At 40.4% G+C, this 17,810-nt stretch overlaps 1 protein-coding gene across 1 annotated transcript in view; it reads left to right on the top strand.

Moving 5' to 3' along the window:
- Nucleotides 1–15,716, top strand: part of CPNE4 (copine 4) — a 480,619-nt gene extending 464,903 nt beyond the window's left edge. The window contains exons 15-16 of the mRNA XM_088463796.1: nucleotides 5,556–5,792; nucleotides 14,840–15,716. Of these exons, the coding sequence (XP_088319922.1) occupies nucleotides 5,556–5,792; nucleotides 14,840–14,971 (369 nt within the window). The 3' untranslated portion in view covers nucleotides 14,972–15,716. The remainder of the gene's footprint in view (nucleotides 1–5,555; nucleotides 5,793–14,839) is intronic.
- Nucleotides 15,717–17,810: the final 2,094 nt, after the last annotated feature.

The raw sequence follows: 17,810 nt of genomic DNA, 5'->3' as shown, positions 1-17,810 counted from the left end.
TATTTCATTGGGTGGGCTTGCTCAATCAGAATTTAAAAAAAGAATTGCTCACCAAAAATGAAATATAATGTTAAAACTCAACTTCACCTCTCCAACTAGCTTAATGGCTTCAATATAAAAAACCCATGTCGGAGATACTATTACGTTTTGTTGTTCTGATTTGACTTTATCCAATGTTTTTTTTTTCTGTGTACTGAGGTTACTAGGCAACTGCTTTTCACCTTGGTTTCTACAGCTCACCAGTTAATTAGGCAGCACCTGCCCTGATTAAACAGCTCTCATGGCTTTTGTTTCATAGCTGATCAATCAAGCTCCGTTTTCATGTTAATGCTCCCATTACTCTTTCCCAGCAGCTGATTGGTTAAAGTCTACATAAATACACTCAGTGCATTTCCTGCTTTGCTGTTGTTATGTTTTCCTGCAAGTTAGGTGTGCCATGCTCATTGTGAGCTATTGGATTATACTTTGCTGTGTATGACCTCTGCTATGTTTCTTGGACCTACGTTTGATCGTTGTCTGCCCTTTGACCCTTTTGCTCCTTTACTGAACACCATTTCTGGATATCTGCCTGCCAAGACCAATTGCCTGTATCTTGACCTTGCTGTTCTCTTTTGCCCAATAATCTGGCCTGTCCCCAACCATCCTGATTGTGCTTATGCATACTGTCCAGTCTGTGCTGCTCCACTGTGTTACTGCATCGCATCTTCTCTATCTCACAAATTGGTTACCAACTCTGCACTACATTGACCTAAGTTGCGGAGACAACTGAGCACCAGTGAACGATTGTAGTTCTGGAAAAGGCGGCTGCTATTGGTGATTCATCCCTCATCCCACACCTTAGGCTCTGCAGAGTGACTATCATTATCCATGCAATGAGATTAATAACAACTATCCCACAATTGGCACCTCTTTTATAGGAATTCTGTGGTTCATCCAGTCATTACCCTTGATACACTGAGATCAAAAGTCTCCTGTGGTCAAGTTAGAGAGTAGTATTTCTATGATAGCAGAGATCATGGATGTCACACCACTACCATTCTACAAGTTGGAGATAGAGAAGTGCTAACACTAGATGCAGTCCTTTGTTTGGGTTGCCAACTCATTTATCCTGTTCGCTGCGGACGAATACAGCGAATTGTTCATATATACATCCAAACTAAGGATAACAAGTTGTCTGCACTACAGCACCATAGTACTAATAAATACTTACCACATACCGTCTCCTCACCTATAATCAGTGCCAAAGCTGAGGAGAAAAACTAGGTAAGTCCAGAGATGGGGAAGATCTATCCGATGCTGACTTAAAATTATTTATAGGCACCCAAATTTGAAAAAGGGAGTATCCTCTTTTACATACTGTGGTCCCATTGTAGTTATTGTCTGTTTACCATCTGCGATCATTATATAATATTACCCTCCACTGTGGAGGGCAATATTATCTGGTGGTCTCTTCCATTTAGTGCCTTCCCCATCTCCCCTTACTGGCCCAAACACACTTGGGGGAATCCTTAGTAGTTATTGGCTGGTGATCACGTTATGCCACCAATACACAATAAATTTATGTTCCACATGTTGATGGTGGTGGGGTAGGAATCTAATGCTCAGATCTCCCCCATAGTGTGTCAAATGAAAACTTCAGTCCCCTTATTACAGGATGGTTTCTAGTGTTAAAAAGGATATGCTTTTCTGGGCTACAATATTATTCCAGAAAATTCTAGGTATTTAATTCAAGACAGAGAAACTACAGGAAAAAATGCATTATCATTATCAACCACAGTTTATATTATAAAACCTGCAGAATCCTGCTTTTTTTGTGGCTAATTTGGAAATGTGGGCTTATGCCAAAGTGAGAATCACAAAGTATGTCAAGTTCATTTTATTTGCCATTTTAGAAGAAGGTCAACGATCTTGATGTTGGAATGTGACCAATGCAGAAAATGACAACAGACCCGAAGTTTACATTGCAAGTGATTTCCATTGGTTTCAGAGATAAGGGAACTTGGAAATTGTACTATTATCCAGTGGTGCAAGAAGACATTACATCACCATTGACAGCCGGCACTTTTGTAGTGAGCTCCGGAGCGAGACAATTTCTCTCTCGCTCCGGGGCTTGCGCACGCGCGGTGCAGCCACTGTGCGTGCGCAGGGCCTAAACATCAACCCGCTTGCGAGCGCACGGCGCTTGCGAGTGGGTCTGAATGAGGTCCTCTGTGTGCGCACAGAAAAACAGACATAGCCTCACATCATGTGGGTGTGTGGACACCCTCCCCATTTCTCATCTCTCTGAGAGCATGTCCAGCGCTCCTGGAGCGTCCCTGGTCACTCACAGCAAGGAACTGGTCTCACCATTGAGTGATGTGATTAGCCTGACAGCACAGTTAATGGTATTAGCAGTAAGGTGGTAGGGAGTACTAATTTCTGAATGGTACGCCATCCCGACGTGTACCACTTTACTTGCACCACTGCTATTATCATAATTGGATATGCAGCATTTTAGATTGTTTGTCTCTGAGAAATTCATGTTCACTGTTAACAAAACTGCAGGTACCTATAATCAGCAGTGGCAAGGTTTCCTTTCTGCGGTCCCCGGTTGCTGCTGTGACAATATAGGAGTTCATGGGATCTGGTATTTGGCAGTTTGCTCTTTAGTAAGCATCTTGGCGGAGGATATTACTTACATAATTGTCAGCTATGGTGCTTTCATTTACAATTGTTTAATTTTCTTTTGTGGCATTTTCAACCTTATGTAATCACATGCCTCCCAGCTGTACTGTTTTCTGACAAGTTTTATCATATGAAATCTACATGTAAATGAACCCATAGCATTCTACTATATGTACTAGTATTTCTTATGTGTCCCTTTTCTTTTCTATTATCAATATCAATCATTGTGATGGCTAAAACCCCAGCAGCAATATTCATTATCTACTTTGATTAATGCATATATATTAAACTGAATAGAGTGAGAACGTATCAAACAAGACAGTGTGTACTGTATGCAATGCTTTATTTCTTAATTTAAAAACTTTAAATGGCATTATATTATATAGCAGCTACAGTATAATACAGTATGCTTGGTTTGTTCAACTAATCAAGACAAATCTGGCTCCAGTATTATACAGATGTCACTGATGATGCTGTTTGGGACAAATGACAAAAATGAGGATAATAATTTTGTTAACCTTACATTACATATTCTGTTATGCTCGTCTCTGGAAGATTTGGGAATGTGCACACTGCTCTCAGCTAATTGCTCTGATACTGATGCAAATTTTCAGATTTAAGTTGGAAAAATCATGTGAACCATTAGACCTTGTGTTGTACTGTAATTATTACATTAATGTGTGTTGTTCAGTTTGTTGGGGTGCGTGAGTGCGTGTCTGTCTGATCTACTGTCTGTCTGTCTTATATACTGTCTGTCTGTCTGATCTACTGTCTATCTGATCTACTGTCTGTCTGATCTACTATCTGCCTGTCTAATATATTTATACTAATATAATCAGAATGTTGTGTCTGTCTGTCTGTCCCAAATTGGCGCAAAAACTATTGAACCGATTTTCATGAAAACAGGATTGTTTTGTAGTGGAAACTCCTAGAAATAACCTGCACTTATTTCATCTTGATCCGTCACGTTAAAGCTGAGCAATAACAAAATCAAATTTTTTTTACATAAGCAATGCAAGAGATAGATGTGGTACCATGCACGTGGCTGGTAAGGGGTGGGGGGAGAGGTGTTTTGGGCCCTTGTTCACTTGAATAGGACAGGCTACATAGCCGTCTGTGCACAGGGCACACAGTGACATTGGTGTGAGTGGTGGGTGAAGGCGCTGCCTGCACCAGTCCATATAGCATTGCAGTGCACGTGGGGTGGGCCTCTCCCGAGACAGGGTCCCTATGTAAAGCAATACAACTAGAACACCTCAAATAAAAAAATTATTGCAGAGCAGATTTCATCTTGGGCGAAGCCGTGGGCAACAGCTAGTGTGTGTATATATATATATATATATATATACACAATATATATATATATATATACTCAAGAAACAGACCCTGCCTCTATTCATCATTTTTCACTACATCATATCACTAAGTTTACAAGTTTTCCTTTCCCTTTCCCACTTCCTTTTGTTTCCCGTAACCCCGACTGTTTCACAAGATTCTTTAAAATAAAAACTGTTTGTGTCAAAAAAAAACTTCTTAATCGCAATGTACAGCTGAGTGGGAAGATAAAGCTCTTCTTTCCACCATTCAAGTGTCAGCTGTAATGGACAGATTCAGACCCGGACGCTAAGCTGCGCTCTCTCGCTGCCAAAAAGGGCTGGGTATGCAAATGCTGCGATCGCACTAAATGGCTTAAGGACGCCCTCTATGTCTTAGAGAGCGACGGCAGTGAGCGCACACTAGAGTATAAAGTCGCCCACCTTTCTTTCTTAGCACACGTCATCTCCAGGAAGTGTGTGATTAATCGGTTACATCGAGAGCCATCGGAGCTGCACGCAGCGCTTGAGGTAGACCCTACCCGTCTGCAAGCACTGCGATCAGTGCTGTCTAAAATACAACCAAGTGACTTGTACAATGACGCATCTTTGCTAATTATGCTTGCTGTTTAGACGCCCAGACATGCCTACGTTCGCACATCCAATCCCCCGTTCACAAGCGCCTTCCCTTATTACCACCCACAAATGGCACTATCTGTCACTCAAGTTAGCGTCCAGTCTGTGTACTACGAGTGCACAATTCCCAAGCGCAGTGAGTGACTCGCGCATGCGCAAATTGACGCATACGCATGCGCAAACATGTGATTAGCAGCCATAGCGTGCGTTCACGGCTTCGCGTCCAGGACTGACTCAGGCCCTTAGGGTCTAATTCAGAGATAGACGCAATGTTGAAGTTGCACACAGTGGAGAGATTTTTAGCCACTGGGCATTCGTCAAAGCCGCACTACACTAAAATGGCAATGACCACAGGTACAGAGAGGATTTACTTGCACATTGAGTGACAGGTAGTCAGGGTTCAGGGGAGGTAATGGGGGTGGTTAGAAAAATGTAGGCGGGTCGGGACCATTTCTGGGCATGCCCTGGTGAGCCTCTGCAGATTCATTCACCAGCTGGAGTGGCCCCGGTGTCTTAAGAGAGCCACTCTGTGTCAGACAGCATAGGCTTACTCAGAGGTTCCATGTGCGACTGATGTGTCACCGATGTTTCCTATGTTCCCACTTTTGTACGTGAGTAGCAGATATCAGATCCCGGAGGTGGGCATCTCAGTGCACAAGATGGCTTCTGAGTCATTTACATATTTTTGCATGTCCGCTGTGTACGACATGATTTGCGTCCATCTCTGAATCAAGCCCTTAGTTATTAACCAGATGCAATGTGTACTATACAGTGAATTCTCACCTAGAGCAACCACTCAGATTATGTTCCTTTTTACTGTGCAAATGCCTTAACCATTGATACATATACATTTGAAGTTATGTTGTTGTAGTATGTTTTTTTTAACTGATGACAGTAATGTCATTGATACTTATCATTATTATTTTTTCTATTTATTTGCAGCAATACTTTATCCTTCTCATCTTAACGGACGGAGTCATCACAGACATGGCCGACACCAGGGAAGCCATAGTTCATGCTTCACATCTTCCCATGTCAGTCATCATTGTTGGTGTTGGCAATGCAGATTTTAGTGACATGCAGATGCTGGATGGGGATGACGGAATACTGAGATCACCCAAGGGAGAGCCTGTACTCCGGGACATTGTTCAGTTTGTACCATTCAGGAATTTCAAACACGTACGTATCTGCTAAGAGCCAGGTCTTCATGATGTGACAGACACAGGAGGCCATTTTTCATTTTCTGGCATTTCCAAAAATAGAAATGTTTTGGTCTGCTATGATTTATGAGGTGAATTTGAATAATATGCTTCACTCAGTGACATGTTAAATGTTAACATTGACATACTTCATATTAATTGTAGAAAAGGTGGGGTAAGATTTAGTGTCCTCATTTAACTATATAGTCTATAGTACCAATAAGCATTTGTTTACTAATACAGTGCAGACCGAGGGAATATTTTGCTATTCTTGAATACATTTTGGTAATTTGTAAGTTGACTAATGAGCATGAGATGCAAAATTTTAGGGGTCTATTCAATTACAGGTCATGTGCTGTCACATCATTGCCATGATGCTCCATATGTAAGTCAGTTACAGCACTTCTGATATTGCCAGTTCCTGCACACCTCTATGGATTAAGAGGGAAAACCTTCAATGCGCAGTTCCAAAATACCCCATTGTGTGCATCACCTGTAATGGAATTTCCCCCTAGGAAAGCTGAAGTTAAAGAAAACTTGGTGTTAAGTTGGAACTAATGATTATCTAAAATATTTAGCAGGCAGACAAAGGCAATGTGGTTTAGCTTGGAATTATCCTGTATATGCACTCTCATCTTTAAATCTCATGAAAATACTTTGTCCTGATTTATCTTATTGGCTATCCAAAACATGTGACAGCCGGATAGGCAATATGATGTCGTCTTTGAGATCCGAACATATCCGAGTTAGGGCTGTATTCAATTCGTTTTTCATCTGTGATACTTTTTCGCCTGCCGTACTTTTCGCCTACATCACATGTTTTGCGGAACAGTATCGGGCGCACTCCCGCTATTCCCCGTATTCAATCAGAAAGGACACGAAAACAGCACCCAGTGAAGCTGAAACAAAAATGGGGAACTCAGCCTGACACCCCCCAAAAGATGCACCAAAATTGGGGATCACTATAGATGCCCCCGATTAACCCTAATGAAGGTATTTGGGGTACTTAAGTTGTGTCAGTTGGTGCCAAATAGCGCATTTACACAAGTGGTGAAGAATAGCATTAAGCAGTTTTTTTTAAGGTAATAACTACTCCCAGCAAATTTGGGGTACTTGAAAATGGGTGCTAGCATATTTTTTAGTTGAAGTTTTAAATAACGTAAAAAATCCACCTGCCGAAAGCACCTGCAAACAAAAAAAACACCTGCCCCATACTTGGGGACCCCCCAGAAGTCTATTTCGCTAGTTTTTAAGTTTGTCCCCCAACTTTGCACTTTTTTGCCCTCAAAATGAAAGTACGTTTTTGGGGTGTTCTAAAGTCTTTTTAAAAAAACGTTTGACACAGCTTATCTTTGGGGGACTGTCCCATGGGTGTAGGGGGGTTTCCCAAAGTTTGCATTCCAAAACCGCAATTCTGCACTTTTCTCTGCCTGCTATTCATAGGCAAAACTCTTCCGCCGATTACATTGCATTGACTTTTCGCGTATTGGAATTGAATATGGGGATAAATTTTCGCCTGGCGAAATTTCGTCATCTGCGATACTTTTCTGCGGATTCGGTCTTTTCACCTCTAATTGAATATGGCCCTAAATCCAAGTAAAACTGGTCCGTATATCTCTATTTCTTACTGGTCAAATTGTTTCTAAAAAGAGCAGATAATTATTTCAGGGCCTAATTCAGAAATGTGAGTAAATTCGATATTTACGTACATCTCTGATGTTTGCAGATCTGTTGCAGCGATGTCGCTCGCAGTGCCCCAAAAGCTGCAGCATAATTGATAAGATTCTGGTATTTGGGAGTGCCAATGGGCAGCGTTCCAGAAAACAGAGGCGTGTCATCCTTTTTTGGGCGTGCCGAAGCCAGTGGCTACATCCTTGGATGCTGCTTCACTGGCCCCGGCAGCGTGATTTCACCGGACATCCTGAGTAACCCAAGGGCTACTCAGATGTCCCATGTTCATGCTGTTGATCTGACGCTACATATTCAGATGCAGCAGCAGATCAGAGAACCCGGCAGTGAGCGTCTCTTTAAAGAGAACACCTCCTGCGGCTTTTGCATATTTTAGCACAGCCACTGCACACCAACACCCAACAGCTGTGCTACAGTGTCCATCTCTGAATCAGGTTCTCAGTGTGGTATAAGTCCAAATATTAAGAGGTATATTTACTAAAGTGAGAGTTTTTAGATGTTGCCCATAGCAACCAATCAGATTCTACCTATTATCTTCTAATCTAGAAAGTGCTAGTTTAATGTGAAGTAGAATCTGATTGGTTGCTGTGGGCAACATCTCCACTTCTAAAACCTCTCTCTTTAGTAAATTTACTTTATTTTACGGAAATGTAGGCTTGCCTTTAATGCACATTATACAGATTGTCACTTGCAGGCAATATAATTACAGATATTTTTTTTTATCCTGCTGCTCAGTTTTGTTATGTAAATAAAATTAGGGTTTACATGATGTGGAGGTTTTGTATTAAGCCCATACTGTAAACAATCTTATTTATTTGTCCTAGTGGCCACATTCAGGTCTGTCGTCATAATTTGACAAATATGAAAATATAACTATGCTTAACAAAAATGTTGCCTAATTAAATTCTTTATGCTAGGTGCTACAACTTTGTAGAAAAACTATGCTTATTGCCGCTTTGTTTACTAGACTCAGGCTATAGTCCCTATAGAGATCTTTGTAGACAATGGTAGACTGCAAATATAGGGGTGCTGTACCACTTGAGAAATCATTGATTTCTCAGCGCTTTGTGCGCAGTACGCAACAATTGGCCAATTGCATGTGTAATCGCAGTTGCGATCGGTAATGAATCAGGCCCTCTGTTCTTTACTAGCATCAGGCTATTATAATGTAACTGCAGTTTTGATGTGTGCAACATATTCTATTATTCCTTAGAACTATCTCAGCATTTAGTGGCAACATGGGTCAATTTAAATGACTTTAAGTCCAAATATTACTGTCCCGTAGACCTATAAGTGACATGACAAAACTCTCCTTTAAACACACGCCGACTTATTCTATAGTATGCAAATGCACAGGTACTTATTACCGCCAGTGACTGGTCCTATTAGATGTGTCTATCACACTGCCTCTCTTCTTAGTATTACACACCCAACTGTATAATATGTATATGATTACATATATTTCCAGAAGTAAACAAAATTTAAAATCAGCACCATGGACAGAGCTTCAGTCATACAGAACATTGATGGGACCTATTAACTGCATTGCAAAAGTTTAATGAGACCTGCAACCTTTTCCCTCATAATCTTTTATTCTTAACATATTACACTGTGAAGCCCTCTCTAAATGTATTGCATTTCAGAGACAAGCAGTGGGAAATCGATGTGTGTTATCCATAATCCAATGTCTGCTTTTTGTGTGCAGATAATATCTCCCTGAGGTATTTCCAGGCAATAAGTTGATTGCTAGCAATGAAACCGACCATCACATTGCATTCAATGAGCACAGCCTTTAGGAGTCACAGAGGTAAATTTACTAAACTGAGAGTTTTTAGTAGTGAGTTTTAGAAGAGATGTTGCCCACAGCAACCAATCAGATTCTAGCTATTATGTTCTAGAAGGTGCTAGTTAAATGTTAAGTAGAATCTGATTGGTTGCTATGGGCAACATCTCTTCTAAAACTCACTTCTAAAAACTCTCACTTTAGTAAATGTACCCCACAGAGTCAAATGTTACAGGTTGCTGGACTTGGAAAGTGCCGAGATTTCATCAATTTACCCGTGAAATTTAAGGCAGCAAATTTTTTTTTTAAGGCACAACTAACTAACTAACCCAGTTTAAAAAAAAATATGTATTTAAAAAAATATGTTCCAGTATGCATGATGTGGAGGTTTTATATTAAGCCCATACTGTAAAAATTCTTATTTATTTGTCCTAGCGGCCATATTCAGGTCTGTCGTCATAATTTGACAAATATGAAAATATAACTATGCTTAACAATGATGTTGCCTAATTAAATTCTTTATGCTAGGTGCTACAACTTTGTAGAAAAACTATGCTTATTGCCACTTTGTTTACTAGACTCAGGCTATAGTCCCTATAGAGATCTTTGTAGACAATGGTAGACTGCAAAAATAGAGGTGCTGTACCACAGGAGAAATCAGTGATTGCTTAGCGCTTTACCTCTTGGTAAATTGGGAGAAGCAGTTTCTACTGCTTTGTAAATAGACCTATTAGAGTTAAGTTATTCTTGAAGGGATTACTAGTTCAACCGATTTTACTGCACCTCTAATATGGTGGTCAGGCTGTAGTAAATTCCAAAACAATTACAGTATTATTATTATTATTATTATTATTAATAATAATAATAATAATAATAATAATAACCATTATATAGCATCAGCATATTCCACTGCACTTTACAATTGGGAACAAAACAGTAATAAAACAAGACTTTGTAAAAACAGATTGACAATTGCAATACAATTTTGTACATTTAATATCGAGGAACAAAGAAAACATTTGTTGTAACCCATGGATTCCTTTTGGATATTAACAAAGGAGTAAGGAATGTAATTGGTTGCTATATATAGCTAGCATCATTTATTGAGAAGAACTCTATAGGGTGTGCTGTAGATCATATGGATATAGGGCATGATTCAGCAAGGATACGCACACTATTGGCTGATTGTTGTGTTCTGCCCATGCATATGCATCGCATTGCGCGATCCAGCCACAGCAATCGGGACTGCAATCGCAGTGACTACGCAGACCCATGTCAGAGTGATAGACAGGAAATGCCGTTTGTGGGAGGTGACGGGGGGTGGTCGGCGAAACGCAGGCGTGCCACTGCGTTTAAATGCCGTTGCAGGGGCATGCATAAATTATGCCGTTGCAGGGGCATGCGTAAATTATCCACTGCGATGCCATACGCAGCATTTGAGTACTCGCAGCATTTGATGAGGTTTGCAACTCCTGAGTAAGGTCAGACCTTGTGCAAATGTGCGTGAGGCTGCGATGGTACTCGATGTTACCGATGGTTTAGCAGTCTTGCTAAACATTACGGAGGTGTGTAAGGTAAAGTGGGCATCCTTACGTTGTGCTGCAATGGATTAGCATATATTTGCAGTGACACTGCGTGCGTAATCGCTATTGCATTCGCAGTTGCGATCCTTGCTGAATCAGGCCCTTAGTCTGAACAGAGCCATTTGACTTCTGATATTCTTTAATGTTGTTACTTCTTCAAGCAAGTTATCTGTCCCTAGTAGTAGATGCTCATTAATATAATATTACAACAGTATGTATAGTTCAAATCGTTAAATAAATTCACTGAAATTACAATTTCAAAGTAGTATTCTACTGTATCAAGATAATACTCACTACAGGGACTGCTGTACTCTATATTAGAATGCAGATATGTCTTTCTATATGTTTAACAAATGGTTTTAATGCTTTTTAGTATGATTCCGGAGGAGGGGGGGGGGGAGGATTCATGCATGTCTAATAATAACTATAAAAGCGAGCACATTAATGAACTCTATAGGAGCTCAGTATTACTGTGTTTATCAGACCAATATAGCTGCTATGGGGTTTAGAATTGTAGAGGGCATCAGTACAGGTCACCACCTTAGCATTGCCTAGGTACCGCACCTTGCCAACTAACAGTGGGAGGACAGACATCTAATAGCCACAGACGTGTATTGGGGTGTTCTCCGGTGGGGACCTCTGCTACCATCTCTATCAGAAGGGCAGTAAGGGAAGCCTCCTGTCTATCACTAATTAAGAGGAAGTACGGCCTTCTACCATATTAGTACCTCCCTTTTCAATACTGTAACTTATAAAAGTTAATTTTTTCTCCTAAAATACTGAAAAAGAGCATTAACACAGTCCACTTGCCCCATGTGATTACACTAATGGCACTACCTATAGTGGTTTCCAAAGGAGCCCCTAAGTGTATTAGGTTACATGTTTGGTGTGGAAGCAGTAACTAATGCATCCTACTACAGTACTATTCACTGGGTTTAAGAAAATAGGTCTATTTCATTTTTGTTTTTGATTACTCCACAGTCTTTTAATTAAACGCACCAGCGTGTTAATTCTGAATGTATAATACTGCACCATGAAGTTGTTGTATTATGCAAGAGAACTAAAGAGGATTCCAGGTTGAATGCAAAGGGCCTGATCCATTACGGATCGCAACTGCGATTGCAGTAGTGATTACACACACAGTCTCACTGCGATAGTATGCTAACCCATTGCGATCACTATGCCATTGCAGCACTACACAAGGACACCCACTTTACCTTACACATATCCGTAATGTTTAGCAAGACTGCGAAACCATGGTAGCCTCACACACACTTACACAAGCTCTGACCTTACTCAGAAATTGCTAACTTCATCGCATGCTATGAGTACTCAGGCTGCGTATGGCATCGCCGTGGCTAATTTATGCATGCCCATGCAACGGCATTCAATCGCACTGGCACGCCTGCATTTCGCAGACCACCCCCCGTCATCTCCCACAAATGGGACTACATGTCAATCACTCTGCAATAGGTCTGCATAGGCACTGCGATTGCACTCCCGATCGCAGTTGCCGGTTCACGCACGCGCACCGCAATGCATAAACATGCACAATATGCAATAATCGTCCGATAGCTTGCGTAATCGCAGTTGCGATCGGTAATTAATCAGGCCCTATATTATGAAAGAAAGAAGATTTAAACACAGGCATTATTGTGTACTGTGTTAGTTCATTTTTCTATTATTCATTGTTCATTAGAAGAATTAGTGGACTTTTATTGGTTTTACTTCATCTGCAATATTTTAGATGTAAGAGAGCACCAACTAGCCCTTTAACTATTAACAGTTTTCTCCTACAATACTGCTCATTTAAGGCGTATTAGTAATTTAAATTATTCATGAGAGTGAGGGGATGCAGGAACTGTAGCCGATTTGTGAGTGTGTGTGCAGTTTATTTATACATTATTCAGAGCACATCTTATCCACCAAAGTGCAACATGGAGCGCAAAACTGGTCCCATTGAGCGTATTTAATGAGACACAAAAATTGCCAGATCTACAATTGTGCACACGGTACATAAGTTATAAACCCTCTGAATCCTTACTGGCTGATTCTGAGTTGGGAGCAAATTGAAAAAGCAAGTTAATTTTGTATCTGGAACAAATCATATTGCAATGCAGGGGTGCAAATATATTTATTGTTTGCATGCAGCGTAAATACTGTCTGTTATTTATAAATATAAAAATAATACCTAACATTGCATTTCAGTGGTATTCAGCATGATATACACTATGTGGCCCTGTTATTATATAGACCTTTCTAATACTGGGTAGGGGATACAGTCAATATCCTGACAAAGGGGATGCCGGCGCTTAGAAGACCGGCACAGGAATCCCATTCACACTGCAGAAGTGCAGGTAATGAAGGCTATACAACTGTTCTAGATCTTGGCATCAAATTATGTTTATGTATTTTGACTTCTGGGGAATGCAAGGAAGACACTACATGCAGCTCTTCATGCTACCCAGCTCTTCATGCTACCCAGACAGCTCTGTAGCTCAATGTGCATAAAGGCTTTAGCAGTAAGTTACATGCTCACATCATCACAGCCATCTAGTACTAGTAGTCACTTTAAGCAAGTCCGCAACTGGTAGGAGGCTATAGGGGCACATGCCCCAGGTGCTAAGGTGACGGTCAGAGACAGGGTTGGACTGACCATCTGGCAGTTCTGGTAGATGGCTAGATGGGCTGGTCCAGTCAGTGCCACCGAGGGGGCATGGGTGGCAGCAGGTGTGGATTTAGAGCCGCACGCCTACATCAGCAGACAGCCGTTGAGAGACACAGTGCCGCTGTCATTTTAATGTGGCACTGTTTGCAAGCCATTTGGGCTGCCAGTCCACAAGCTCCGATTGGCTCGTGACCAGAGCCAGATTTGAATGACGGTGGTGCTGTGTCTCTCAAGGGCTGCAGACAGCTGCCTACTGGTGTGGGCATGTGGCTCCAAATCCACGCCTGCTGGTGCAAGTGAGAGGCTGCATTAGGAACACAGGGGGACAAGGTGAGAGGCTGCTGGAGGGACAAGGGGGGGCGAGGTGAGAGGCTGCTGGAGGGAGCATAATGTATAAGGGGCATTACTGTGTGTGACAAAATGTTATAAGGGGCATTACTGTGTATGGCATAATGTTATAAGGGGCATTACTGTGTGTGACAAAATGTTATAAGGGGCATTACTGTGTATGGCATAATGTTATATGGGCCATTACTGTGTGTCATAATGTAATGAGTGGTATTACTTTGTGTGGCATAATGTTATAAGGGGCATTACTGTAGGTGCATAATGTGTTAGGGGCATAACTGTGTGTGGCATAATATATAAGGGGCATAATGTCATGCGCGTTGAAGAACAGGGAAAGACACACAGGCTGCTGCAGTGATGCGGGAAGGGGGGGCACAGAGTGCTAGAAAGACACCACGGTGGTTTCTGCAAATACAGAGTCTATAGTTATGGCGGGGGGTGACAAAATTCCTAGTTTCAGCCCTGCTTTAAGAACCTCCGCCAATGTCGTGTCGGGACAGCTGGATAACTAATTAAGCTGTGCGGAAGCCTCATGGTTGCTGGGAACACCTTTTGCCCCCAGAACACGATGGAAGAGGATAGTTTCCTTAGTAACAAAGAATTCCTACTTATATAATATGCCACTATACTGTACATTTCCCAAAGTTACATTTTGTCTTGCCTTGCAAATACAAAGGGCTCATAAGATTATCTCTATACATCATTAAAAACATATAAAACACTTATAGGTGGATGTTTCAAGTCATCTAAAGAGTAGACAAGTGGAGAGGTTGCCATAGCAACCAATTAGCTTCTACCTATCATTTTATTCAATGTACTTGATACATGCTAGCTAGAAGCTGATTGGTTGCTATGGTAAACTTCACATGTCCACTTCTCACTTTTTAGAAGGTTTGATACTTCTCCCCCATAATACCAGAATAATGAATGATTCTCATTTATCTTTTCTCCTGTAGGCATCTCCAGCTGCTCTTGCAAAAAGTGTCCTGGCTGAAGTTCCAAACCAAGTGGTGGACTATTATAATGGCAAAGGGATTAAACCAAAATGTATGTCAGAATATGAGTCTTCCAGAACCCTAGGACCTTGAACTTCTCTGCACACTTTTACAAAGTCTCAACATAACAATAATAATCATACATAATATATATAGCACGTTTTAGTGATTTTTAACTTACCAATATATTATTTTCTTGCATGTATAGCTTGAGGCTTGGATCTGAATATCAGTCATATTGTTAAAGACTTTTTATGGGAACAAAAAAAATTTACAGCATGTTGTCTTGAAAGAGTTAACTGGTTCTGTTTTTTTATACAGATTTGTCGAAATTTTGCTAAATTTCTTATCATATTTACACTATAAAACATTTTGAAATATATATTGAAAGTTCATAGCCAACTACTTGGTTTTATCTGATGGAAAACAAAACAGAAAAATGTTTTTGTTCTTTTCAGATGGTCGGTGCATGGTCTTGGTATTTTGCATGTGTGAAAAAAATAAAAATTTTATAGTGACTAATAAGTTACCTCTTGTTACAAGGGGCCTTCCTTAAATTTTGTAGACCATTTTCAAATAAAAAGTGGTATTTTGGTTTTGGAACTGATGTTTCTAAAAAGCAAGTCAAGACATTCTAGATTTTTAATAGATTATACCCATAATAATGTTACTAAATTATATTCATATTTTGTTAATTGAACAATTAGAATAACTATGCTATATTTAAATAAATATAATGCTACTTCCATATAAGACAATAAAAAAAGGCAATCGGCATGTTGGAAAACCCACATTGTTATACAGTATATATTAATGTAGCTAAAATCACATTGTTACATTCCAAGGAATAGGAAATGTATTGTATGTACAATTTGTAGTAAAAGTATATGACCAGCAAAATTTGCATTCACTTTTTAAGTGCCTAATGGCATCACGTGATATTGCAATAGAAGTTGCATCTGTTTCATTTGTAAGTCAAACACTGTGGCCCCATGTAGACCAGGTTGGAACCCCTTTTTCCTACAATCCGTATAAGGCCCTGTTTGTTGTGAAAAGTGTAAGTAGGGCTGCGGCTAGCTGTTACCCAGTAGGGATCAGTGGTGATGCAGGAAGTAAGAGGAGCCTGTACCTCTCCTGTAGATACAACATCACTGCAGGAGAGAAGGGGAAGAGTAGCGCAGGGAGGAATGGTGAGAAAGTGGAAGTACATTTTGTGTGTTTGATGAGTGCAAATAATACTGATGTGTAATTGATGTATATGATTAATGTCTATTTGGCATGTGCAATCTTTACTCTCCGTAAATGTCAGCCCCCTTCCCCCAACACACACACACACACACACGCCCTCATAAGTACTAGGGACAGAGCTTGGGAGCAGTGAAAGCAGATCTGAGGTCTGTGGGGTTCTTTCACCATCTGGCACGGTTAGGGGGATAGAAATTAGAGAGAGGTGGGTTTGCGGCAGAGATTAGATGGAGATGAGGGGTGGGGAACAGAGATGAGAGGGACAGATATTAGAGAGACAGACAGAGATAAAAGAGAGATATATGGGGTTGGAGGTGGGTGGTACAGAGATGGGAAATATGGGGGAAGACAGTAGAAAAACAAATCTGCAACAACAGTCATGATAACTAATGACCAGGCAAATAAGTGGTCCTAAATACTAGCTGATGCACCGTATATTTCATGTGTGTAAAGTGTTATTGATGTGCATGCAGTGTCTAGTTGGGGCATGATGGACCCACTAGGGGAGAGGAATGCAGTGGTAGAGGCCCATGTCTAAGGGATGTAAGATGCTTGGCTAACCATTAGAGAGTACATGGTCTGTGCCCCTTTATAAATATATATAAATTTATTCTTACAATGTATGCATGATGTCTCAGGTTGATAACAGCAATGCATTGTAGTGAATACACCATAGTCCTGGGAATGCAGTATAATGAAACATATGTATAATACTGATGGTGACCCTGTCTATATATACTACAGTAATACACTGTACATGTGATAGGGGACCCTAATACTGACCATCCAGTGTCTAAAACGTACTCATAGCTGCATTAGGTCTAGTGAAGGAGAAATACATGCCATTGTGGGAAAAAAAATAGACTGTCTAAACTCTTTCTACTGGAATGACTTAAGTGCAATTTCTATTACTGGTTGCAGAAACTACTGTATGTGCATTATGCTAAAACCCACAGCTAACAAGAGGAAGGGACAGGGGTGCATCTTGACTGCCCACTTTGATTGTCAGGAATGTGAAACTTTATGTGGTTTCTAGAAGTGAACCAAGCCCCCATGTTCATTAGCGGTCTTGCTGCACCAGGTAACTGACCCTCTAATAGAGTAACAATAAATAATTTGAGTGCACAGTGTGGAACCTGAATCATAGACGAGGTAGTGGGCCCAACCGATTCTATGAGTAGGTCATTAATATGTGTTCACTTTGTCTATGATGATGTAAATGTAATGTGTGATTTATGTGGCTAATGTAAATGAGATATATGTAAAGTATAGGTGAAGCATGTTTGATGATTGCTATATTTCATATTTGAGAATCGTCAATAAGTATGAAAGTCTGTATATTGTGATTAATAAATATGGATTATACATGATGTCTGTGTTAGCTGTTTAGTGTGTATGTTAGTGGTATAATGATGCTTGTGTGGTAGGTTTTATAGTGTGGTTGGAGTAATGTGGGTGATGATTGGTGGGATTAAAGGGTCCCAGACCAGACTTCTAGCTGAATATCAATTGAACCTTTAGTTAGGTGAACAAGTAAAAATTACGTTACTGCAAACATGCCTTTGATAATTAAGCTGTTTCATTGTGAGTAAAATAATTATATCTTATTGTTAACATTGTTATTATTGTAGTTATTATTATGATTACTATTACGACTACTATTGTTATTTAAGTTATTAGTACCTGG

This window comes from Taudactylus pleione, unplaced genomic scaffold, assembly GCF_031769625.1.
Source record: "Taudactylus pleione unplaced genomic scaffold, aTauple2 ptg000053l, whole genome shotgun sequence".
NCBI classification, from domain to species: Eukaryota; Metazoa; Chordata; class Amphibia; order Anura; family Myobatrachidae; genus Taudactylus; species Taudactylus pleione.
This window is presented reverse-complemented; position numbering and strand designations above follow the sequence as displayed.